At 39.2% G+C, this 26316-nt stretch overlaps 2 protein-coding genes across 6 annotated transcripts in view; both read left to right on the plus strand.

Annotated features, from left to right (window-relative positions):
• Positions 1 to 4299: 4299 nt before the first annotated feature.
• The window catches only part of LOC108150275 (zwei Ig domain protein zig-8), a 41411-nt gene continuing 19394 nt past the window's right edge, over positions 4300 to 26316 (plus strand). For 2 of the 5 annotated variants that reach the window (XM_017278362.2, XM_017278366.2), the window contains exons 1-2: positions 4306 to 4472; positions 8333 to 8541. In XM_017278362.2, coding sequence (XP_017133851.1) covers positions 8502 to 8541 — 40 coding nt within the window. In that variant the 5' untranslated portion in view covers positions 4306 to 4472; positions 8333 to 8501. Of the gene's footprint in view, positions 4473 to 8051; positions 8069 to 8332; positions 8542 to 26316 lie in introns of those variants that run through there. The other 3 variants (XM_017278363.2, XM_017278365.2, XM_017278364.2) reach the window with 3 other exon arrangements.
• Positions 24763 to 26228, plus strand: LOC108150276 (antigen 5 like allergen Cul n 1). Its single transcript, XM_017278368.2, has 3 exons — positions 24763 to 24941; positions 24998 to 25404; positions 25467 to 26228. Exons 1-3 carry the CDS (start codon positions 24792 to 24794, stop codon positions 25741 to 25743), a joined length of 834 nt encoding a protein of 277 aa, XP_017133857.1. The 5' UTR covers positions 24763 to 24791; the 3' UTR covers positions 25744 to 26228.

The following is a 26316-nucleotide window of genomic DNA, read 5'->3' on the forward strand; positions in this document are numbered from 1 at the left end:
CATTGGTTTAGTTTCTGTTTAATTTGATTGAACAGAATTTTAATTGGGTGCTTATCCCAGGCTTTGATGCAATTGACACTTGTCTGTATTATGGAAGAGTTGTTCACATTGGGAATAAAAAATACATTTAAATATAATCGTATAAATAATATTCGGCCTTTATTTTTAGTCAACTAATGCATTCAAAATAAAGCTAAATGGGGATGAATGGCATGCGGATTGGAAAAATATATATTAAATTGAATAAGATATTTATCGGGAAAAGCTATCCAGACTGGCTGATCAAAACTGTGACAGCTTAAATTTCTGATATCTCATAGCAGCTACATTTATCTCAATCATGTTTGAAATTGAAAACGATTTGAGTTTATTTGTGGCGGCATACATTTCATCCAGTAAAATGGAAGGCATTTATGGGCAATGACTATGATGGGAAAATCTGTTGAATGTGCATCTTTGTCTGAAGAATTTTTTCGCTCTAAACTAGTTTCATTAAATTGCAAACCCTTGCCAAACCATTAAGCCCAGTTTAGTTGGCAATTATCCTAGATCACCTGGAGGAAAATCAGGCTCTTAAAATGGCTAAAAATATTGTCGAATTCGGGGAAAGCTCTTTCTCCGCTTCCTTGGTTTTGTAAATAAAGGTCCAACCATGGTGTCCTTTTTGTCCCATTTCGGACCCTCTTTTCACCCCTTTTTTAACCCCTTTTCATCCCTTTTCCCACCTTGCCACCACCCCACACGTATCTGTGTCAGGTCGCTTGCAGTTTTCATTAATGTTGCAATTTTGCGAGGAGTTCGCCGATGTCCTGGTGCGAACGAGAGGGAAGATGAAGACAGGGGGGGCGGGAGAGGGACAGAGAAAGAGAGTCTGGAACAGGATCCTCCGAACAAAGTAAATATGAGTGCGTTGTATATTGTGTTGCAACCTTAGGCGGAAGGACATGCAATTTGTTGTTGTTTGCCTTTGTTGTTACGCTAGCTATCGCTGTCTCCCTCCGACATCCTACCAATGCAGCCCTTCCCTCTCCGCTCTCCCTCTCGCACGCTCATCATGCATGCTGTTTGTTTTGTCTTGTCCTTGTCTGCCGACGGATGGAAAGGGACGGGACGCATTTCTGCTCTTTGTTGCACCTAAATTGACAACAATATCGTTTCATTTGCTCACTGAAGTGAACTCATCAGTGCCCAAGTCCTGCAGCCTGCTGGTGCACGACCTCCCTGTACAGATAAAGAAATTCGCATGAAAACTATATCATTTAGCATACGTTAAATGTTTTGATTTTTGAAAAAAATATCTATCTGAATTACAAACCATTAACCAATATTCATTAGTTAAATCTAGTAAATTTAATGGTCTTAATTAAGAAAGCTGCTGTGAATTATTTTAGTTATTTGCAACTTTATTTGACAAATGTTAAAATGAATTTCGATTTTTCACAGTGCATGCCGCACAAACCCATACACATTGCCACATCATTTTTTGCAAGCTGCTGCCGCTTGATTATATTGGCTCTCAGCGAGGAGGACAATGTGTTCCGACTTCAAGTTTAGTGGATCAGATCTCCCCTTTCCTGAATGCTGATGCATGGTTACGATTGCGCCACTCCCTCACAAATTTAGCAGGCAACAATTTTAACAAATTCAATTGTCAGGGGATGGGGGTCGGCCCAAACTCATTTGCACTTTTGCCTGCTGTTGCCAAAAGGCAAAAGCACAAATAAGTAAAATATGAGCTAAAAAAAAAAGAGAAATGTATACAATTTTTGCCAACGAAAATTCTTGAGCTTAAAATTTGCATTTGTTATTACTTCGTCGGTTTGCAGTTGCAATTGTTGAATATGCAACAATGCCCCAGAACAGAATCTCGTATCCTCCCCTCCTCGAGCGCTTTAACTTGGTTAGCAGATTTAATTCCTAGCCAGATCCTGATTGTATTACAATGTGGGCGGAATGACGCCCTTTCATTTGAAAAGTGGGAGAGCACAGAAATATTCGTAGAGCATTTTCATAAATCATAAAATTTTCGCAAATGAACTGCATTCTGCCGCGGGGGTTGTTGAGCTAGGGAAAATGGTTTATAAAATTTAACACCTGAGGGGAAGAAAAGTTATCTAAAGCCATAAATAATTTAAGGAATATTTTAATGTGTGTATTGAGGGAAAATTCAATTGGGAATATTGATATAACGATTTTTTTTTGTTGCTTAGTGCATTTGTCATTCGGCAAGTTGGAAGTTTAATAAAAATTCATTCCACAATATTTTCTGGGCAACCAAATTGGAAACTTTTGGTCATTTGCCTTTTCGCAAAGTTTCTAATACCGAGCAAGTACACCAAATGCCTCTCATTAGACTGCAGCCACGCCTCCCGCCATGGCCAGCCTCCCCTGCCGCCCACTTAACCCACCAGTGACCCAGACTTTTAAACACCTCTGACAATATGTGCAGAAAGTTGATAACTGGAGAAATGTTGTGGGGTCCAGTCGGTTAGGAGTTGTGGCAAACTTTTGCGAGTTGGACATGGAGTGGTCGGTAAGGGGGCGGGGCGTGACAGGTGGCCAAGGTCAGCGGGATGTCGGGCGGTAAGCGGCTTGTTTAATTAGCTCACTAAGCCCCACCTGGATGGGCATAATGTGGCTGTCGGAATAAGATGCTCTGATTGAAAGTGTCGCGCGGCTTGCCACAAAAGCGACAACTAATTGCCACATAATCAACAACAGCAGCAGTGGCAGCAACAGCAACCACAAAAACGAGGGGCAGCTACTGCGGTGGCTGGGGTATTTGGGTGGTTCTTGTGGAGGTGACACAAGTGGGTGGCGGATTTTAAACACTTGCCCTTTTTACCAACTCAATTTACGCTAATTACTGCCTTTCGCTCCAGCGATAACTGCTGTCAGCTGCCTTGCACCCGCCATTTTCCCCGCTTTTCATCAAGTGCGGGAAAGAGAAATCTTTGGACCAGCTCCCGTTTCCCATCTGCCACGCATTTCCATACGCCATGCGAATTTATATTGTCATTAGCTCTTTTTGTGTCAACTCCAGTGTATTTTATTGAAATCCCTGCCTTCTGGGCACATTATCCAATTCGCCGCAAAACAAAAAAAAAACGCAAGAGATAATCTAAGAGAACTTTCGAAATTTTCAGTTCATGCGCGCTCTTTGCTTAAGTCTATAACAGTACTCTTTGATACTGACCTAAGCCCCACAGTCTTTATTTAGATATTGTCTAAGGCAGACGGACTTATAATCCAACTCTATAGAGAACATGAAATACAATGTAGTTTTTTTAAAATGAATAGAAAAAAAAAGAAAATTATCATTCACTAACTGGAAGATATACACATGTATATGAAATTAAAACAAAAAAGAACAAATAAAGGGAATGAAGTCCTAGAGTATTTACTGTACCAATTTATAAATTTTAGCAATTGAAATAATCGACTGTTTAAATAACTTCTTAAATGGTTATTTTAAAATTTGCTGAACATTTTAGATGTGTTTTTTAAAAATCAAATAAAAATAGTTGGTATATTTTATTTACCATACCGTTTTTTAAAACTTGACTGCTTCGAGTTGACAAAATTTAGTGCTCACTCTTTTTGTTTATTTAGTTTTTTGATTAAAACAATACGCCATTTTTATGATCTTGCATTTCATTTAAAGGACTTACTCGAAGAAAAACAGCTACTTAAGAAAGATTTAAAATTAGACTAACAAGCCAAATATGGTTTTAATTATACTTTTTTTAAGAAGCCTAATAAATGCTTTACTATCTATAGCCTCTAGCCAACTCCCTCAATCCTCCGTCTAGGTATAACCATAAATCAAGTTATTACCTTTCATTTCCATTTAATTTCCCCTGCTATAAAGAACTCGAATCACTGCTTGTATCTTAAGTTCCCATCGTAAAAATCAACTTAACCCGTTGAAAATACAGTCGTAAAATAAGCTTGCATTTGGCTGAAGCACATAATTCGGGATCATTAAGTTATTCCCTCTGTTGCCACTAACATGATAATCGCAAATTGCCAAAACTATTTCAAACATTTTATTGTTAGACCTTGTTTTGTATAAGAGAGAGTAAGGCCAGTAAAGAGAGCCGAATGCGGCGAATTCAGCAGGAGTGGAAATGCTCGGGACACGATTTTTCCACCCCTTTTCCCCGACTTTTCCCGAGACGAAGACAACAAACCCGAAGCGGCGCTGATAAAGGTTCGTGTCTGCTCGGAAGGCCCCCTCGAGTCCCCAAAAAAAGTGCTCCACTGCTGGCAGAAATCAGTTTCAGTTTCTGTTTCAGTTTCAGCGCGACATCGACGGTGAACGAAAGGCGAAGGCACGGAAAAGCGCGTAAAAAATCCAAATAAAAAGTTGATGGAAATGTGAGGCCCAAATACGTGAGGCGCGACATTTTCCGGACCAGTATGTGTGTGTGCGCGCTTGTGTGTGTGTTTTTCTGACTCGAGGCAGAAGTGTGAGTGCAAACGGATAAGAAAAGCGGGCACAATTGGGTCGTAAATTTTGGAAAACGTGTGAAAACGCAGGAAAAGCCTCATTGCCCCATTGCCGGCAGTCGAAAATTGAATGACCTTTTGTCGCTTTTGTTGTTGTTGTTCCAGTTACTGTTACTGTTACTGCTAACTGTTGTTGCTTTTGCTGGGCAAGTCAAAACGCGTTCGGCACGCGAATATTTTACGATAATCGTCTCCAAAAAAATTATATACCCAAAAAGTAATAAGAAATCTAACGAAATTTCGGTGCGTGTTAGCAGCTTGTCAGCTGTGGCAGGCGACAAAAGACCAAAATAAAAGCTGCAGAGCAATTCGTCTGCAGGCAAACAAATTATAAAAGTGTTAAACGCCCACACAACGACCTCCAGCACCGCTCCCTTTCCCATCGCCTCATTAGCATGCAGCAAATTAAGTTGTTTTATATTTAGACACAGACGAGGGGAGCCCGGACCCCAAACACAAATTAACAAATTAAAACAACACCAAAATGCCAAACAAAAAACAGAGGGAAACTATCTTTGATCTGCGTCAAAACAGAAATCGCTGCCACCGAAAAATATCGGCCGTAATACACTTTTTTTTGTGTAATCCAATATTCGGGCCCAGCGACCACTAAAAGAATGTGACAAAAATTAATAGAAAACACATAAAATATTAACGGAAAACAAGTGTGCAGGGAAATTTACGACAGGCCGCCAATCTGGCTGATCACAGTGCGTATGCGCAATGTGCCTAGCTGAAGAAACTGAAAAGCATCTCGTATGGTATGATAAGATATGCTGGGCTGCTGGGGAAAATTAAGTTTCGTTGGGCAAAACTTTTCCTGTCGCAACTGCAGTTGTTGATGGAAAAGTTTTGTCAAGTGTCAAGTACTTTGGCTTCTCAGCGTTTTCCTTTTCCACCAGCACTATTGTTTGGGGTATCAACTTTTAAGGCCATCAGCTTATGTGGCATTCCAGCTGGCATACCCAAACAAAAATTTAATTGTATCCTTTCTTTGTTCTCGCACATAATGCCATGTAGCCAATAAAAGAGAAAACCTTCCTCAATAAAATATTCATACACCAGGAATTAGTCGACACACAATGGGGCAGAGAAACAAAAGCAAAGCAAGGCGAGGCAAAGATTGGCCCCGGGGACAAGTGGGTGGCGAATTAAACCCACCCGGAACTAAAGTTTCCTCCTAATCACAGTTACTAAGCATTAGAGCAGACACTGCCCCCGAGGCGAGTAGGAAAATGCAGACGCTTACAATTAGAGAGAGAGGCCAAAGGAGCCGGGGGCCGAAAGGCCGAAAGAGAGGGGCATAGTTGGCGGAGAAAGAGATGGCCAGAGCAATTGAGTGCGTTAACACTTTTGAGAGACACTGCTGACGTTGGCAGGAGTCTCAGACTCCGTCCCTGAATCACTGAGTCCTTGCCTTGGGCTCTGTCCCCTCCGACATTTCCATACTCCCTGCCCCTCTCTAATTCCATTACGGAAGCAACAGTGACAAGTGGCCAAGGATTCCGGGCCGGATTCCAGATGGGAGTAGGAGTAGGAACAGGAACAGGAGCAGGAGCAGGAGAGAGGGACAACATGTCAGCAGCAGCCACTTCTGATTGAAGTCACACAGTAAAGGATCCTGCAGAGAAAAATATTGCAGTACAATACCAAAAAAGATCTTGAATAATAATTATTTTCACCAGTTGAAATGGATAGGATAAAAATAATTTGCATTAATAAACTTTTATATCGTAGGGATGGATAGTAGTATAATTATTACATGATTAAACAAGTTATTTTAATAATATAATGCTTAAATCAGTAAACAAATTATAAAATAAAATTACAAGGATATTTTTGTTATATTTCAAACCCTTGTAAGAACTATTTTTTTAAGAAGATGTTTAGTTTCGTGCTAAATTCTAGTCCTATTATGATAAGCCTGTGGTCGGGTTTACTTTTCAGTTAGAGCTAGTACGATAAAAGTTATTAAAACGATGTGTCAAAGAAATGTATAATCAATCATAACCTTGAGATAAGCAAGAAAATAAACTTATTTGACTCCTGTATTCATCTACAGGTCTGTAAAAGCCCATTTCACATTTATTTTATAACAAAATATTTTAAATATTATTATTTTTAATATTCCAATGTTAACTTTACAAGAAGTACATTCTTTATATATATGGTAAAATATTCTTTTTGAAAAGTCAGTAATATTTTGGTTTCTCTGTATGTAAGACTACGTTCATTTTCAGTTTTTTGTTTTTTTTTTTTGTACCACATGCTTAATTTTTTTTCTCTGCATGTCAAATGAGACCTGCAGTTGAACTCGGACCTTAATCCCTTCCCCTTCTCATTAGTGTGTCTGTCTCTTGCGCCACAGTGAAGTTTGCAATTAATTAAGTTTTAATTAATTTCACACAGGGCGAGGGAAAAAATTTCTAGAGAAAAACTCACATCGTTTTCAAGGGGCGTGTGAAAAAGGCAATTCCCCTGCAAATGCTTAACAAATTAGATGTGAGGGAAATGCCAAAGTGCGGTAAAGTTTTCCCCTGGGCCGGGCAATTGATTGATGCCAAAGAGAATGGATGGCAGCAGGTCTGGAAATAGCCGAAGGCGGATATATGTGAAGAAGAGGCGTGACTGCTATAAACAGTTCTCCACAAACTCCTCCCAATTTCGAAAGGCCAAGGAAGGAGGGTTTATTTTGGGACCAGGTCACATGCCACCCAAGTTTGGGCCTATGAAATATGCAGGGGCAGCCAGCTGACCGGAGACAATTCCAAACTTTTGTCAATAACTGATTTTGGTTTATGCATTAGCCATAATTAATTGAAGAAGGTGTTTCGAAGGGAAAAGGACGACAGTCAAGAGTTGGGCGTTGCCCAAAGGCATGTTTTTCTAATATGTAGTTAAAACTTTTGTTGGTATATTTTTGAAGTAATTTTTAATTTCCTTTACACGTAAGACTATTGGTTTCCTTTCAATTATCTAAGTTTTAGTTAACAATATTTTACGTGCCACACACTCTTTCAGACCCGACATCAACACAAATTTAATCAATTTATGTTTCATAACAGCAAGGGGAGCAGCGTCAAAAAAAAAAAACCGAGAACAGAACAAATGAAATTCCTCTTAAAGCTCTTTAGCCCCAGACGAAAATCAATTCTTTTTGGGTTGGTTCCAGGCGGAAAGAAAATAAAAAATCGTTCATGGAAATGCGAAACGAGCAGGGCAACAAAAAATATTATTCCGGCCTAGGACGAGCCAAAAAAGCAAACAGGACTGCAACTGCAACAGCAACACCAAATACAGCAGCAGCAACAAGGACGTGCAACAACAAGGACATTGAACAAAAAGTTCAACAAACGAACGTTAAAGGATTAAATTGTCTGCCATTGATATTAAGTGTTTTAAATGTCATTGCAAGTGTTTAATTCACGCGAAACGAAAAGAGAAAATCAGAAAGGAGTGCAGAGAGAAAAATAAAAATAACTTTCAGGTCATATTGGAATTATTAATACATTTAACCATATTTTTAAGATGTATATAAAAAAAATTTAATAAATGGGTATGTATGATTTTTAAATGTTGAAGAATTAATTTAAAAACCTCATTTGAGGTTTAAACAGTTATTTTAAATATTTCAAATATTGAAATAAAACGATGCGTAAAACCAAAGATAAAATTTGTACTCAGAAAAATTTTAAAAAAATTCCATGAAGGATGAATAATATATTTTTCTCTCTGTTGAAAGGGCTAATAGAAAGGATAGACACGAAAAAAGTGTTGTGTGTGAATACGAGGAATGAAATCAAAAATATATCTTCCCCAGAGATTGCCGTATATCAAAGCCCTCAAAGCAAACAAAGTGCGAATTGATAGGACGCAAAGCAAACCCAATAAAGTGATAGGAAAAGGAGTCAGCCGAGGATTGAAAGGAGTGAAAAGAAGTAGAGGTGCAACACTAAAAACAGACCGCAAATCGAGTGGGTCATCGCAAAATGTTGACCCTGTGGACGGCACTTTTCTGCTGCCTGTCGGGTAAGTCAAGTTCCTCCCGATCCTTCCTTATACACAGTATAATAACACCGCACATCCCATGTTCCGTAGCCTGCTTAAGCATGCATAAGATTATCAGCAATGTATATATATATATATATATATATATATAAACATATACAATATAGGCCCACCACCCCCGCTCAAGGTTGTTATTGTTGCCGCCTCGCCGGGCGCTGAATCCTTTTAAAAACATTTGTGGTTCGGGCTGCGAAAATCCTGATTTATGTTTCTGCCTGCTGCGTTGTCCTTGCAGTCCTGTGCTGCTGCTCTGACATGGCCACTGCCAACCGCAGCAGGAGCAGTGAAAGCGATGGGTGAACCGAGAGAAAAAACATTACATTTAAAGTTCATGACGATTTCTATCCGTTTTTTAATTTTTATGAGACCTTCTGAAGTAAAAGAAGGAGTTTTATATTTTACTAACCCACAAACCAACAGTGCCTCAGATATTTTAAGCCCATTTAGATCGTAGATCAAAGATATATACAAACTTTTAAACAGAGACAATCTTATTTTAATACATTTTCGATTATTCAAAATGCTATAAAAAATTACTCTTCCATTTTTAAAATGTTTTGATTTGAGACGATACCTTTCTTGATAATGTTTGTAATACTTTTTCTCAGTGTAGAAAGTGAGAAAGCAACGTGGAGCCAAAGCAAACAAATGCGGTCGCTTGCTGGTCGCTTGGGGTCGTTTTTAAGGGCATATCGCATAACAGCAGCTCCAATGAGGAATGCGGGGTTAAGGGCTATGGACGTGGAGTGTGGGGTCAGGGGTTAAGGCTGAGAGGCGGCTGGTGTCACTGCACTTTAAATTTTAAACGCGCTCCAAACCAAACGCAAATTGCTTTCTACACATAATTATGCATAATTGAAAAAGTGTAATTATGCCCGAGACTCTGACTTTATGAGCCGCAAACTGTAAGCTCAATCAGGCGAGCAGCAACAGGCGGTGGGTAGTTGGGTGAAGGAGGGGGTGGTGGTGCTGTCGTTACAGGGCCAGAGACGAACCACCCAGCCATCCACTCAGGCGCAATGTTTATAAGTCGAAAGTCCTTTTAATTGCGTGCTGCCTGCACAGAGCAAAAGGGCAAGAAAAGGCTAAGGAGTCCTGGAAGCCTTCTTTTTGCCGATACTTCTCTATCTCCTTACCTATTAAAGCTGCTTCTGACATGACTAGATACGACCTTAAGTGGAAATTCATTATGAAGTTTACTGCCATTATAGTTTCGAAGTCATCTCTGAATTTAATTTCTATAGGCAACACATCACATCAATAGGAAATGCTATAAATATGCAACACTAAAGGATTACAACATATAAAACGGTATTCTGCATTAAGCCATATTATCCTCATCTAATGCTCAACTTTTTCCAATTTACACTTTTATAATAATAACTTTTTTACATAGTGGTAACTACATGCTAAAAAACTTCGCCAAATATAAGCAATTCATGCATATTTTTTAAACACAATTGTTTTTATATTATTAAGATTTTTTTCAGTATCCTAAAAAAAATATTTTTTCCTGCCGCTGAAATGTATTCTTGTCCTTCGATGGTGGATGACTGTGCAAGCAAAAACTTATCGATCCTAACACTATACCTGTATACACTCCATCCATCCATTTGGCTTTATTTCTTTGCCATTCTGGCAGCAACTTTTCATTGTTTGTGTCCTTTGTTTGGGCTTTTGCTCCTGCCAGTTTGGCCATGTGTTTTTATTGCATTAATTTTTATGGTCGCTTGCTTTTGTTGTTCTTTAGTTGCTCCCCCAATGTTATTGTTTTTGTTATTGTTATTGTTCTTGTTGTTGGAGTACTTCGTTTTTGTTGCTGGCAGCGTTACCGTCGACTGCTCTTGTTTTACTTAGCTGCGTATGCCCCAAAGTAATAAAGCGAATTGGTTTTCTTCAAATAATTTCCATTTTAAATCCAGTCGGCAAATCCCCTCCCACTTTGGCGGATTGCTGGTATTTTCTTTCTTTTTTTTTGAATTTGCTTTTCCGGATTTTGCTGTTCTTATTTTGGCTGTTGTGGGCGCTAAGCAAAAGTGGCTTCATTTTCCCGCATAAGATTGTTTCTAAAGTTTGGCCGAGATTTGTTGTCGTTTGGCAAAAAGTGGCAAGTGGCGCTGATCCATCTATATACTACTTGAACATTTCTATGCCGGAAGACGCACGCCTTCCTTGTACTGTCAGTTGTCAAAGGAGGCCTCAAAATTTAATTGAAATTTAGTGTAAACACAATGACAGGCAGTCGATTATCCTGCTGCGGCTTCAAGAGCTCCTGCTCCAATTCCTTTCCTTTTCCTGTTCAACTCGCTTACACACAAAATGCACATACACAACATGTATCTGTACAGAAAAAAATTTCATAAATATTATTTGCATGTTAAATGCCAAAAAAAATTATTTTCATGTCATGAAATGCACAATATGTATCTAAAGAGGAACCGCATGTACTTTATAAATTTTATTTGTATTATTTAACTTATGCCAAACAAAATTGTATTTTCATATCGAATAAAGCATATATTTAAGCTATTTTATTATAACAATTTTATGATTTATATTATTCAAAAACAAGTTTCTCATATAATTCTTGGTTTATTTCGACAGCAATATATTGAGACTTGGATTCCCATTTTAATCATCTTTTATCAATAAGCATATAAATTTCATGAAATATATATTAATTACCATCCCATTTTAAATAAATTATATATGTTTTTTCAAATATTTGAGCATTGATATTGTAGTGTAATTTTTTGCTGTGTATTATTCGCTATATTTCGCGGGCCAAATCCTTTTGCGCGCAAATCCTGTCAACTTCGGCTTGACTTTCCAATTTGCCATCGTTCGCCCCTTGTATGTGTCAAAAAACTTGGAATCGAGCCCGGGACCCCCCGCGTTTGACTACGCCCCTGGCCCCGCAGAACATAGCATTTCACACGTGTCACTGAGCAGTGAGTTGTTGGCTGTCAAGATGCCAAAGCCCCTCGATCCTCGCTCCTTGGAGTCAAACCCGCTGCCAGACAACCACCAACAAAATGAGGGGCAAAATTGTATCGGGCCGGTATTAACATTCACTCACAACTCGCAATCCACACCCGCCCACAGACCCCTTTTCCGATTTACCCTTCCTCCCTCCCCCCATTTTCACCACCCATGCAGATTGTTTGCCTATTTGCCTTGTGCATATGGAAATGAAATGGCAAACAAGAGTGAGAGCTGAAGTGGAGCAAAGAAAGTCAGGGGAAAATTACGTTGACACAAGCAAACGCTCACACACACAAGCGCGAAAAAGGAAAGGCTAACTCACACCAACGCCAAAAGAAAAAGGAAATTGGCTAAATCACACTTTTACCGCCATCACCCCCAATTTCACTTTAAATTACAGCAACAGTTTAATTCAATTATTAACTGTCTCTTTTCTGGTACACTGCACTCAAAAGTGCTTAGATAAAGAAGTAATTGAAAAATCACAAATCAACGTACCAAGAAATATATAAAAATCAATATTTATATTTTATAATACGTATATTCATACGTGGCTGTATATATACTAAACTTTATTTAATCAAGAATTTATATTGATATTGATTTCAATTATATCATATATATATATCTATAGAGCTCAAACAGTAACAAAACAATCAAATTATTTGCGAAATTGCGACACAAAATATTTTAAGAATGGTTGCAAATCCCTAAGCTTAAAAAAACAAAATATGCCAAATTTACTATAAATATTTTCAATAGCTTCGCCTGCACAAATTAATTCACATAGTTGAATGTAATTGCAGGAATAAAGCGATTATAAGTCAATAAAATGTTTATTATTATGTGATTGACGAACGCATAGGCACTCAATTAGGATTGCAACTTCCAAATAGTTAGCTTAATTAACACGATAGCTTTGTTCAATTTAATTTTATCACTTGCAAATGCAATTAAATTACTTGAGGGCATGAAAAACCGTCGGAAGTAAACAGCCGTAATTACAGCTGTTTGCAGATTAAGGAACCAATGAAATGGGCTGTGGATCATAATCGCACTGATTAACGATATCCCATAACTCAACCATGATACTGGAAACTCTTTTGCACGCTTTCGTTTAACCCTTTTCCCACCAATTGCCACCCAGAGCGTTGATTGCCCCTTTTAACCCTTTTTTAAATGGGCAACGCTCGCGCTTGGAAAAACTTGAAAAATTCCAGAGCTCCTCGTGTTTCGCCTTTTTGGGTTCGCAGTTCATTTGAATTGTTTTTGTTTGGCCTGCCATTTGTATCCCAAGTAATAGGGTTGCCTATTTTCAATTCTCCCCGTTCATTTCTTTATTTTGCTTATCGGGTAGCGGCAACAAAAAGCCGAGAAAAATAAAAGCGAATAGGAGAATGAACAAATTGTTTACGGATGTGTTTGCGACCCGCTCCTCTGGCAACCAAAAAAAAAAATAAAAAAAATACAAAACCCAAGCCGAAACCGAGAAAAGGATGTAACAGAAATTCATAACAAACTACATTTCATGCTCTTTGTGTCTGTGTGCGCGCTAAGGAAATTCACTTGACTTTTGGCCACCGTTTTTTTTGTGTATTTCTACTTGGATTCTTCGGCAGAGGTTTGGGGGCATAAATAAGCTCGGGGCCAGGCCAAGAGTCCGACTGCTGCAGTTGTCGCCGATCTGGGCCAACAATGGCCAATAGGTAGCACGCTCGCACACACACAATCCAAAGCCAAGGCATGGGTATTTGCCCCAGCTCTTATTTATGGCTATTTGTCGGCGGAGTTGGCCAGGACTTTCATGGCATCTTTATGGCCCCTTACTATATGCATATCGCGGCGAAAGTTTGCAACTTTAAAGTCAACAGACTGCGCTGCGAGTAGCGAAAATAAAAACACATTTTGTCGAAGAAGTTTACTTTGCAGTTTCTTAGTTGGCTTTACTTAAGCTCTCCAACTTTTCGTCAAGTTTTTTGTGTGTTTGGCCATCACGTTGCCCAGGGATTCTCTTAATCATTTTGAATAAATGTGTAACCCATTTATTGCCCATTTAATCCGATCAAAGCCCTTGAAAAACATCACGTTTTTCAGATTGTTTTCCTTATGCCAGTGGCCCATTCAGTGTCAATTAAAGTCAATTGTTGACATAATTGCCAACAGCAGACTTTTCTAGGACAGCCTCCTGTGTTTTATTATCACGCTAAATTGATTTTGAATTTAGTTCAATGTTTATGGTCAAATGATTTCATTTTTGTGTCAGCCAGCCAGCAGCGGGTGGTAAAAGGTGAAGCGAGGCCTTGCCTCAATTTTTGCCCTTTGTCTAACTTATAAATCATTTGTGCGGCGATGCGTAAGCAAACGCCCCAAAGAGCTTTAAGAACCGACCGGCCCGAGGGATAATCCAGGGGCCCAAAAATAAATATGTGAAACGAGGTAAAAATGAAGAGCGATGCCCCGAAAGTAATCCCCAATCGATTTAAAAAAAAAAAGGAGAAAAAAATACAAAGTGAAAGGCAGAAGCGAGACTCATTGAATGAGTTTCCGTTCGCCATTTGGTGACTTTGAGCGAGGTTCCCTTTTTGCATGTGGCCAGGGGGGGAGCCATAGAGGAAGTCTCTGGTGTCGGGGAATGTGTATACATTTTTTATGTATTTCATATCCATTAAGTTCAAAGCGAAAGATGTGTCCGGACGGGCGGCAACATCGGCGGAAGCGTCTAATGTATTGGCTCCGACTCCGCTTGGTTTCCCGGTCCTGTGGATGCTGCTCGTGCACCACCTAAGACCCAGCACCACCAGAAAACCACCAGAAACCACCCGGAACCACCCTGCACCACCTAGCTATTGGCGATTGCCCCACTCTGCTTTTCGCCCGGCGACGTTGAAATTTCAATTACTCAAGCAAAATGATAAATGAACTTGTAGCCGCAAATTTTTGCTTTGCCTTTTGTCTCGGCCACCTCAGCTCGTTCCTCTCCTTTCCTCATTTTCTTCTAACCAAAAGCCATTACGAAGACAGCCCACTAAGTGTGTGGGCGTGGCAGACATGTGTGTATTGTAGTGTGTGCAACTTTTGTCAGTTCCCCAATGTTTGACACTTTCTCGCACGAAACGGACCGGCATTGTTACTCATTAAACTTTACCAACTATTTTCGGAAAGAAGACACGAAAAGAAGTCCTCACTTAAATATAACTTTTTTGGGAATTATTGTCTGGTGAAAAGTTGAAAAGTTGAGTTTCCTTAAAAAAATAGTTTGTTGTAGTAATAGCTAAAACTTATATATTTTTAAGCTTAAAGAATTTACAAAATAATTAACAAAACCCTAAATTTGTTTAGTTTTTTATAATTTAAACTTCTAGTAAATTGAACTCACCGTTTATTTTCATTAAAAGCTAAGTTCGTTAAAAAACTCCTTAACCAAGGTTCTTAATTTGCTCACTTCCCATGTTGCCTTTTATAGTTAAATACCCTTAAAGTGCACACTTTTAAAACGCACTGTTTGACTACGCTCAACAAAGTTGTGGAACAGAGAAAGAGGAGGCAGCCCAGTCCTAGTTTATTTTAATAATATTTGCTTGGCCTGCAGCTCGAGGGTTGTCGTGACTGCAGTTCTACTTGCAATTACAATTGCAGCTGAAGTTGCACTGTTGCTCTTAATTAGCGACTAAAATATGTGGCAACGTTTTGGATTGTACAGCATGTTGGCGGGAATTGAGTTAATTAAATAAGCTGGCATGACAACTGCTACTACAGCGGCACTATTAGATCCAAGGAACTTGAGCAAATCCACCCACTACCCCACAGCAACAACCATCCATATGAGTCCACTTAGTTACTCGAACGGTTGTTGAGAATTCAATCACTCAACGCGAATTCAACAACAACTGCCAGGACACTCATTAGTGACAGGAGCTTTTTTGCTTGTTTACTATTACTTACCTCGCTACACACTGAAAAATATATATGATTTTTGGTAAGATATAAATTAAAATATATACTTTTTGATATTCAAATTATTGGTTACAAAATATCAATGATATTTATTTCTTTCAAAGACATTTATCTTAATTTTCACACTATTTGTATACCCTTGCAGAGGGTATTACAAATTTTAATTTAATTCAAATCGGAAAACGGTAGCATATATCTGCCACAGAAATGGTTGACCTCAAAGACATCAATGTTTTTAATATTTAATTTTTGCAGTAGCGGCAAGGGCTTGTAAACTTCGGCTCGCCGAAGTTTGCTTCCTTTCTTGTTTTCTGTGCAGCTTGTCTAGTATCCAACTCCAACATCTGCTCAGTGAGCCACTATAAACTCCCTTCGAAATCCACTTAATTGCACTTCATTCATAGCTAAGCAGAAGCAAACCTGCGGGATGGAAAGCGAATAAGGTGTCGGTAATGGTGTGAAGTTTTATTTCCCTTCAATGCCATTTCATTCTCACTCCAGCGAATTGGTTAAGGAAGAATATAAAAAAAACAACGAAACAAAAGAAAAATAAAAGATTTTGGAGCATCGACTTTGGCATATCCATTAAAAAGTTGTTTACTGTAGGATAGTAATAGCCTAACTAAAACAGCATACAATTTTTATTATCTCATAAAAAGGTGTATTTCGTTAATTCATTATTAAGTTTATGGGCCTAAACATATGTCAGAAAATATGGTTTTTAAAATATTTGTTTATTTTTGTTGATAAGCAAGCTAAATTTCAAAGAAGCTTTTTCACATTATGCGTTTTTGTCGAACTTAATTTTTGAGGTTTCTTCATAATGTTTTTATTATCCGAATGCTTAAAATTCTTAATTCCGCAAAAAGAATAGGTACATACCAAATAAATACCCAGTTCAAAGGCGCCAAGCCAGAATGCAGTGGCAAGTGGATATTCGGCGGTGTGAGTGACTGCGGTGGGTGGCATTGCATTGGCAAGGTTGCTGGTGGGTGGTGATGAGGTTTCAGGGGGTGGGAATGAAGGAGTGCGAAAGTGAGAGAAGCTGCCAGAACGTCGAAAGAGAAGTGGCAAACAATGGGTGCAATGAGTGCGGCAAGTGGGCAAAAAATGAACAACTTAAGCCGCTCGGCTTTTGTTAGTGCGGCTACCCATTTCGACAAAAGTTTGCAGTGCAAAATGTTACCCGTAAAAACAATTAAGTGTGTTGGTATTGAGCAAGTTTGACAGAACAAGAAAAAAAAGTAAATGGATAGGTGATGAGTTGTAAAAATATCTTTTGATATTATTGTTATCAAATGATTTATTTTTATGCATTTTCTTAGTTAAAAATACTAAAAAATAGGTTCATATTAAAAATATTTTATGCCCTTAAGTTGAAGGAAAAAGGTTGACTAAATTGTTGCTCATACAGAGGATCTCTTCTTTGTAATCTAAATATCTAAATTTACCCACTGTATGGAGCACTTTCCTCCTAGATCTTTACCTCTTTGTTTTCCCTGACTTTTAAATGCGGCACGGACATTCCAATCGCTTTTGCCTTTTTCGCCTGCGGCGGTGGCGGTGTCTAAAAATTGCGACGTCACCGCCAACGCAGCAAACGGAACGTAATGGGAAGAAAAAAAAAAGTAGCAGACAGGGGGCAAAAAAGGAGAAAAGTTCGTTAATTGAATTGTACGCTGCAAGACTTCAATTGCAGGCGCTATCCGCGCTATTCCGATTCCTTTTTTGGTCAATGTTTTAGCTGTCGAAGGAGGGAGTTTGTATGGCTTAAGTTTGGGCGTCTATTTTAAGCGTTTTGGTGTTTGGCACGTTCCTCGTTTTATCTTCTTGCGCCGCACAGAATCCCAGCCACCTTCCTTCCAAACACTCACCACCCGATTTTGGTGCGCTTGACTAAATGTGCTGGGATCCAAAACATGTTATGTAAACACTTACGACCGCACATCTGCTACGAACTCCTCCCCAAAACCATTCTCCCTACGACGGTTTTATTAATACAAATATTAATTTTTGCGGCGCTGTATGTGGCTGGTTTGTTTACACTGACGCCATTGCCCAACCACCCAGGCATTTCCCACCCACCCGGAATTCGTTGGTGGTGTATATCATTATCTCCATCCACGCACTTCAATTTGCATGAACAAGGCGAGCACTGGTCGGTCGCCTAAAATTATGTGCCACAAAGGAAAGGCCACCTCTCAAGTATCCCCCTGCTCAGCGACCTTGGCTATGGCTTCATTTTGGTCTCCTGCTTTGAATAATTCAACCGGGTTGGGAACTTTCGAGGCATTTGCCTGAGTGAAAGGGAATGCATTTCTGAGTTGGTGAACAATGTCCATCAGAACCAGCTCATCTCCAGATTTTAGATGAGCTCCCAGCTAGAAGGTGCACGTCGAAAAAAAAAACATAAGATCATCAAAATACAGAATAATATATGTCAATTCCTCTAACTAAAAAGAAAACAAATACCGTATGAATTTCAATTCAAGGATTGTTTTCCATCTAAATACAATATTTATGAAATGCTGTGATGGTATTTTTTATCGAAATCAAACGTATAATGATTTTTTTTAATACGATACAAAAGTATGATATGGTTTCCTATAAACTAATAAAAATGTTATTTAAATTCAAGGATAATTTTTAATCAAAATACAACAAAATTTAAAGACTGTTATGCCTCATCTTTTTAATCAAATACAAATTTATTCATAGCATAGTTTTGTCAGAAATAAAAGTGTTTCTAAAGTGTATTCATCAAACTCAAATTTATACAAAATACCAATTTTTTCTTACCATACTATTTTGAACAAGAAACCAATTTATTCTTAGTATAAGTAAGTGCATAAAAGAGAATTCTGATGTTCATCATCACAGTTGTTCTTAAAAAATCCAATCTTCAAAGCGACAACTTTATAAAATCAACTTAAAATAAAAGGATACAAAATCTTCTGGCGTGGAAAATTCCATATTTTCTTAAGGTTCTTACATCAATATTACATCAAGGCAAAATAATCTTGGACCCCAGATTTTTTTTCTACAACGTGCAGATGGGCAATCTCACCTGAGCTGACCCACCTGACCCAGTTCAAGGCTGTGCAAGGGGAAGGTGAAAGGGCAGAAGGTCGAAAAGGAGGAAAAGGGAAAAGGAACATGAGGACGTGGATGAGTGAACTGAGGTGCACCGAAACAGGCCATGGGGCAAACAACTGGAGAAAGAGGAATCCCATTGGGGTACATTAGCTTTGTGGAAAACTTTGTAGAAAACTTTGGTCCTTTGCGGTTCTGGCCGAGCTCCAAAGGGTTCGTCTTTAATCTGTGGATAGTTTGGACGACTTTTCGTTGAAAACTACAAATCAAACTATTTTCTACTTAAGGGGACACTTATTTATTTGGGTTCAGAATTGGGCACTTTGTTGGTTCGGCCAGAGTATGGGAAAATTTAATTTTGTTGCGCCCGAATTTTCTGGCTGAGTAAATCTAGCCTCGCCGAGAGTTGTTGATTCTTGAGAACTGCACTGTGCCAGCATCCTGTGAAAGAAACCGACCAATCCCCTTTTCCCCGACCAATCCAAGCTGCAGAAAGTCTCAGCAGACGGAATGCGGCAATTGCTCGCCCGGCTGCCTGTTTGACTATATCCTTTTCACACTTTAAGAAACACTTCCCTGGCCTTAAAATCATATTTCTACAGTTCAAAATTTGTTTGATGTTTTATTTTTTATACTAAAATGACATCCAAATATTATTTATCAAAACGAAGAAGTAAGTAAAAACATTAACAGGAAAACACATTTTCTTGGCTTTAAAACAATATTTAAATTTTCTTGTTTTGTAATTGTATATCTATTTTTTATATATTTTCTATTTCTTAGACATTTTTTGAATATGTCTTCTGTTACTACATTTTCGATTATATTTTAAATTCAACTGGAATTTTTCCATTTAACATTTTATTACAATCAATCTTTTCGCTATAATTTTTCTGAGTGCTTCCTTCTCTTGCCAATCCCAGCAGCAACCCAATTCTTTCTGGCCGGGAGAGCTTGGCAAATATTTTCTTAATTAGTTGCTGCCAAGGCTTTTCCGGCTCACGAAAAAGTGCAGCAAAACGAAAGAAATGAGCGGATGAAAGAGGAGAAAAGCGGTTGGGTTTGGTCAGTTGTCAAGTGTGAAAAATTGCAGCTCAAATTGCAGTACAAAATGGCTTCAAGCGCTCGTTAAAAGTCACGCAGCACGCAGAGGAAAATGTTTTCAAATTTATGCGTATGAAAACAGAAATTATATTAATAACAAATGCCACCGGGGCAAGCAGTGGCAACATGAAATTGCAGCTGCGCCGAAAACAACGGCAACATCGTTTGCCGAGGGTTAAACAACACTTGACATTTGTTCCCCACTGCACACATAAAAATTGCATAAAATTTGCATGCCAAAAGTGCGTCTCGAGTTTTTTGTGCCACCCTAGCCGCCCTCGCTTCTGGGCCACCCCATTTGGCCATCATCAGTGTTGTTTAGCAAGTATTTGGGGAATTTACTCTCGCCGCGTTGGATATTTGCAATCAGCATAACAATTATGCAAAAATGCAGAGGGGCAGAGCAACTTTGCCCCATCCAATTGTTCATGGCTGGCTCTTCTATACATAAGCTTGTATTTATTTACACCCCACACACATATGTTGTTTTGTAGTGCATTTAAATTTAAAGATCAAGCGGCTAATTAGGGTGCTGGCACACATGTTACCCAGCCGAGGGGTCTGACATGAACCGGAGGTACTGTGCGGTAGATCCATCATTGTGGATCCCACAATCAGATAAGCGGAGCGTAGCACTGCGATTGTCAAAGCGAATTTAATGAGCAGACGCCCCAACCAGCGTGGCACCTATATCTACATATCCCCTCTGCACTACCACACCACCACCCAAGTGGTGGTGTTCCTGTGAAAATCACAAAATCAGTTGGCAAGAAATCACGGCAGACAGGGGCGCAGAGAATTGGGAAGGGGGTCTTAGCGAGGGGGCACCAAAACCGCGGCGACAACATCGAAACAACGACAACGACGACATCATGCTGGCACTGTTTGCTAGGGATTGTGTTTTTCGGGGTGAAATTGTTGGGGAAATATGTGTTTTAGTGCACTTACAAAAAATGCTGTTGAGCTTTAAAAGTACTTAAATACATTTATACCAGAAATAATTTTCTCGAGTTGATTTTTGACAGATAAATTACAAATATATATTTTTAAACATCTCTAACAGTGACAAGTATCTTTTTAATTAATTAAATTAATTGAATTTGTTTTGAATTAATTAAGTCTTAATAGCAGTTTACGCCTTAACGAATAATGCTTAACTTAGAGGCTTAATAGATAATCATAAGAAGAGTTACTTGATATACGACTCAAGCGTTTTAATAAGCCATTAGGCCCAGATGGAAGTGTATTCAACAATACCACAAGTAACCATTTAAATATGAACATTTAATTTTTTCAGGTAGGTTTTATCCAATATTTTTTCTCTGACTGTTATTGTTCTGGAATGGCCACAAGCAGCCGGAGAAAAGCTTGTGGCAAATACCGCGATGCGTGTCTGTCTTCGTTTCCCCCGATTGCATTTGAGGGCGGAGGGAGTGTTTCTAGGGAGGAGGGTTGGGGAACTTTCCGTCAGGCAAACCGAAATTGTCTAGGCTGATGTGGGGGCTTTTGTTGTTGCCTAGGCAGGATAATGACATCAATATGCTTGACAAGACTGACAGAGGCTAGAAGCCAGTGACCTTGAAGCGAACTTATTTGGGAAACTCCAGAGGGACGGAACATGAGACAGCACGGCATAAGTGAAGTGGATGCCTGAAGTGCTGATGGAGCAGTTGGTAGATGCTTCATTAGCAGCCAGCTCGATAACAAATGGAACTCGTTTCGTTGCTATAGACACTTTTCCCCTCACCTGGCCGAAAATCTCTAGGGAATTTGACCAGGAATTGCCACCGAAGAGGAGGGCGGGGTGGTAGCAACCGACCACAGGACTTTTTCATTAGTGCAAGTGCCGCACAGCTGCATGCCACAAGCACACACAGTCCGCTAAACACACACAGTCACACATGGCCAACTCACGACACGTTCCAGGCATTGCGAGACGTGCCAAAAAGCATTGCATAAGCGCAGGCGGACAACGAAATCAGTAGTGTAAAAAAGGTGAAGGAAAACAAAAAGGGGAAACGTAAATACGGGCATGGCGAGGACAATATTTTTGCTCCTGCTTCTGCTCCGATTGCTCCTACGACAGAGAAAACAAATCTCAGCCACACATACCCAGATATTTGCACTGTGGGAAAATGTTGGGAAAGGAAAAAGCGGCTTTCTTGCAAAACCCCTTCTAAGTATTCATACAATTTTACCAAACACCAAAATATGATTTTTATAAAAACAAAATGATTTAAAGTTCAGTTGTAATTTAAAGTCATGCTTTACAAAGTTCAATAATATAAATATATATAAAATTATATAATTTCTTCTACACTAAATAATTTTAAGAAAATTTAAGACACTTTAAAATGTGACATAAAACATTTGCACATTAAATCCTTCAAAAATTGTGCTCTAAGTGTTATGCTGCATTAATTGATCAATTAAGATTTCTATACTTCATCTTTAAATGAAAAATTTTAGAACCTGAGCTTTTCTGTTACTTATTCAAAGACAAACTTGAACATCATAAATTCAATAAACATTGAATGACATTAAAACTTTTCTTTAGGTGCAAAACTTTATCATTTTACAATATTTTGCACTAATAAATTGCGAAACATATCCATTCATAGAACTCTTAAAGTCCATGCTCGAGTATCATCGTTTTATTACATGTCAAATCCCTGTAAGCCACTTTTCTAAGTGCAGTCGTTGGCAATGCGTTTAGCAATCAGCTCACGACTTGGCAGCCAGTCTGAGTTGCAGTGGCTCTGCCTCAGAACTGTCGTTGCGCATACGCCACGTTGCAGTGCTGCTGCCGCCATCCGATGGGGCGTGTGTTAATAATGCGTGACATAAACTGGAGCCCCGACAAGTCCCGTCGATGGGACAAACGAATTGAGTTGACTCGACTTGAGTGGGGCATTTTAAGTGACAGTTTGCAGTTTGTGAGAAGCGAAGATCTGAGCACTGCCGACTTTGTCTGTGAGTCTGGCGAGCAGATGACATTGTCATTGTTTTATTGACATTTCTCACACACTCACAGCCCATTCTGAAGTGCAGAGAGAAGAGAAAGAGGTTCCATCTTAACACTTCAATTTTTACTTAAAATATGCAAATAAGTGCTGCCAAAGTGCTGCCAGAGGCAAGTGCTTCTTTTACCCGAACTTCCAACCTAATGTGTGTGCGAATGTGTGAGAATTTCAATTTCCTGCTCACACCCGTGCCAATCAAAAGAAAAACCCCGATCGAAGGGCGGGTGAATAAATTTGCTGCGAACGAGGAAATTAAACCAAATTGAAATTGTTTCGCGCACACACAAAGTTTTTCTTATTCCCTTAAATGCTCCTTATTTTGGGCTCGACTTAAGCCGGGGAAAGTTTTAATTTCCAATTGACATTTTGCAAGTGCATAGCTAATCCTGCAGCTCCCCAGGGAGCAAAAGGGGCTGAAAATAATTACAAACTGCAATTATTAGCCCGGCTAAGGAGACGCTGCCAGGGCAAATCCAATTAAGTGAAAAGCAGGTGTAAGCCGATGCCTTTTACCTGACCAGTTCACCTGATTCTTCGTAACCCCATTTTCCCCCTATAGTTAACTGGGTAACTCGAGCTGCTGACCTTAGCCCGTTTTTTTTCCGCCCCCCTTTTTTCCACCCCTCTGTTGGATTTAGGTCCCCCCCAAGTGTGTTCTTTTTCCTCGGCTCTCCAGTTTGGCTCCCCTCGAAAGCATGAAATGAAATTGTCCAGCTACAGGCACAACAATGACAATAGTAATAATAAATAATAATGGTTAAATGTGTTTACAAAAAGAGAGAAATCTTTTGCTGTTATCTGGACCAAAGCCTCCTCCTTGCTCTTCACTCTTCACTGTTGGACTTGGACTTGGCTTACTTTTGTCTGCTGTGAACTGTCATTGCGTGTTGCACACAAAAACACCCGGAGATTTAGAGCGGAGAAAGGGGAAATAAGAAAGCGGAGAAAGGGGCTCTGTGAAAGAGAATGAAAAATTATGTGGCAAGAGTTGCTTTACCAGTTGGCAGTCCTACTTAATTTTTGTTGCGAAAATGCCACTTGAGTCTGCCTGAAATATTTTGGGAACATTTTTGATGCACAATTGTGGTAACAAGGATTACTAATGGCTAAAAAATAATTTAGGATTTCATAGAGCAAACTGCAAATATTTCTATCTTACTAGATGATAGAAATTGTTCACTCAGGAACATTTATGAAATTCTTTTATTATACGTTCAGTTCATACGACAAAATAAAATCAACAAATTCATTAAAGTAAAACTATATAAACGTATATATAAATAAATTTATTCTTTAAAATTTAAGTAAGAGCTCTTCAAAACCACGAATTCAAGGAATAGGTTGAATGAATCCAATCAATATTTTACTTAAAATTTGAGTACTTTTGAAGACATTCTCAAGCCACCCTCGTAATCTTCTCCCCCATAATGAAAGTGAAAAACTGTTGCAGCAACAGCAAACAATTTCGCAGCCGAGGAGAAAACTATTTCAATTGAGGTAGAAAATGAACGACAAGGACATGGCGGCATTTCCCTCTGGTTTTTTCTCTTATTTTCAGTTTCCTTTTGCCTTCTATGTTATTCTTGGTCTTGCCATGAATGGATGCCCACTCTTCTCCATTTCTTTTTGTGTGTTTGCAGTTTAAATTGCACTTTGAAAGGAATTTTTTTGATTTAAGCATTCGTTTCATTTGGCTTCTATGTTCTATTTCTTCTTTTTTGGATGCCAAGTGAGATAATATGTCAAGTGGCATAAGTCGGTGGGTGGGAAGAAGGAGAGCCCATGCACCTGCATTGATAGGATCGAAGCAGGTGTCATCCCATTTGGGAACAGCCAGAGCCAGCTCTTAACTTGCCCATTTACGGACGGTTAGCTGTGTTTGTGTTGGCCCGGCTTAGTCCCAGTTTCAGTTTGAATCAAGTTGCAGGGGCAAAAACAGCTGTGGCAAGTGGCCCGATTGGGAAACAGTTGTCCCCGATATTGCCCGACATCTGGGCAGTATATAAGGGGAACTTGGCTGGCAAACGAGCAGTCAAAGACTGAATCAGCAGCATGTCTACAGTGTTGGTAGTGGTCCTCATTCTCTGCGGAATCCTGCAGGTTGTGTACTGCCAGGATAACACAACCACTACGCCCACGGACTACTGTAAGAGTAGTTTGTGTCATTTTACGAAAAAACATATTGCCTGCAGAAACAAAGGAGTAAGTTCCCCCCTTTTTTCAGGACTTATAATCAAGGTTTTTATTATTACCTTTAGGAGATTAGCAAACAGTGTCCTGCTGGCGCCCAGCTGGTCAATCTAAGTGGTCTGCATGATCTGATCCTGAATGAGCACAATGCATTGCGAAATATCCTTGCTGCTGGCAAAGTCTCGAATTTACCTCAACCCGATCGCATGGCCACACTGCAGTGGCATACCGAACTGGAGTATCTGGCCACACTGAACGTGAAGCAGTGTGATTTGAAGTACGACCCTTGTCACAATACTCCTGATTTCGGTAACTCTGGCCAGAATCTGGCACTGGTCAATATAAACTTGCTGAAAGGAGATGGAAACCACACAACTGAGTGTCTGATAAGGGAGTCTATTGGCGGCTGGTGGAATCAGAGTGCCAATATCACAAAGGAGCAGTTGCAGCGTTTTCCGAAGGGAAAATTGGCTGAGTGGGTTTGCCTTCTTACTGGTGCTTTTTTTTCTATTATTGATATTTTTTATGCCTAACCAGATCCTTTAGCAACTTTGCCGTTATGGCCCGAGACAACAACACTTTCGTGGGCTGTGCTGCCTTGAGTTTTGAGAAGCCCGCTGGCCATCCTCAATTCCTGCTGGCCTGCAATTATGCCAGCAATTATGTCCCCGACTGGCCTATTTACCGGGAAAAAGCCATCGGCTGCCAGTCGGGCTCTGACCTCAAGTATCCATCCCTTTGCAAGGCTGGTGAGCAATATCAAGAGCAGCCGATGGATGAGACCACTAAGGCGAAGAGCTTTTGGGGGCTGTAGGAGTGCTAAAAATAACACTTAGCCAAGTGCTTGGAGTGGGCGGAGGTGCACTCACAGTCTATTTAACATGTTGATTTGTGTCACAGTGCGTGGCGGTCATATATCATCTCACAGCAGCCGCATTAGCACAGACACCTGGAAAACCAGTGATGCCGTTTTATGAATGCCAAAAAAAATCAGAAAAGTCGAGTAAAATAATAAAAGCTGAAAGTGACAGAAGAGGGTTACTTGTTTTTTAGGGAACGATTTTTTTTTGGTTTAGGAAATATATAATTTTTATGATTATCAAAATATACATATATTTAAAGGATGAAAAGTACGATAAATTGTATTCAACATAAAATATTTATTTATATCAAAGAGGAAACTGTTTTTGGATATTCAATTTCAAAGCAGCTTACAATTTAATAATGATATTAATTTCATTTCTGAAAATCGATAATAAATTAAATGGTTTTCTAAGCGATTATGCTTTCATATTTAAATTAAATTAAATTGAAATTTGACAGCTAAAATTGAAAAATAAAAAACAATTATGGTTTAGCATCCACATTTCATTTTTTTACACCCAAA

The sequence above is a fragment of the Drosophila elegans genome, unplaced genomic scaffold (genome assembly GCF_018152505.1).
Source record: "Drosophila elegans isolate 14027-0461.03 unplaced genomic scaffold, ASM1815250v1 contig_208, whole genome shotgun sequence".
In the NCBI taxonomy this organism is placed as follows: domain Eukaryota; kingdom Metazoa; phylum Arthropoda; class Insecta; order Diptera; family Drosophilidae; genus Drosophila; species Drosophila elegans.

Bases quoted from the DNA above. Each gene is read 5' to 3' on its own strand.
- LOC108150276 (XM_017278368.2), top strand. From the start codon at position 24,792: ATGTCTACAGTGTTGGTAGTGGTCCTCATTCTCTGCGGAATCCTGCAG. The intron at 24,942-24,997 runs GTAAGTTCCCCC...TATTACCTTTAG, and splicing joins TTGCCTGCAGAAACAAAGGA to GAGATTAGCAAACAGTGTCC. The intron at 25,405-25,466 runs GTGGGTTTGCCT...ATGCCTAACCAG, and splicing joins CCGAAGGGAAAATTGGCTGA to ATCCTTTAGCAACTTTGCCG.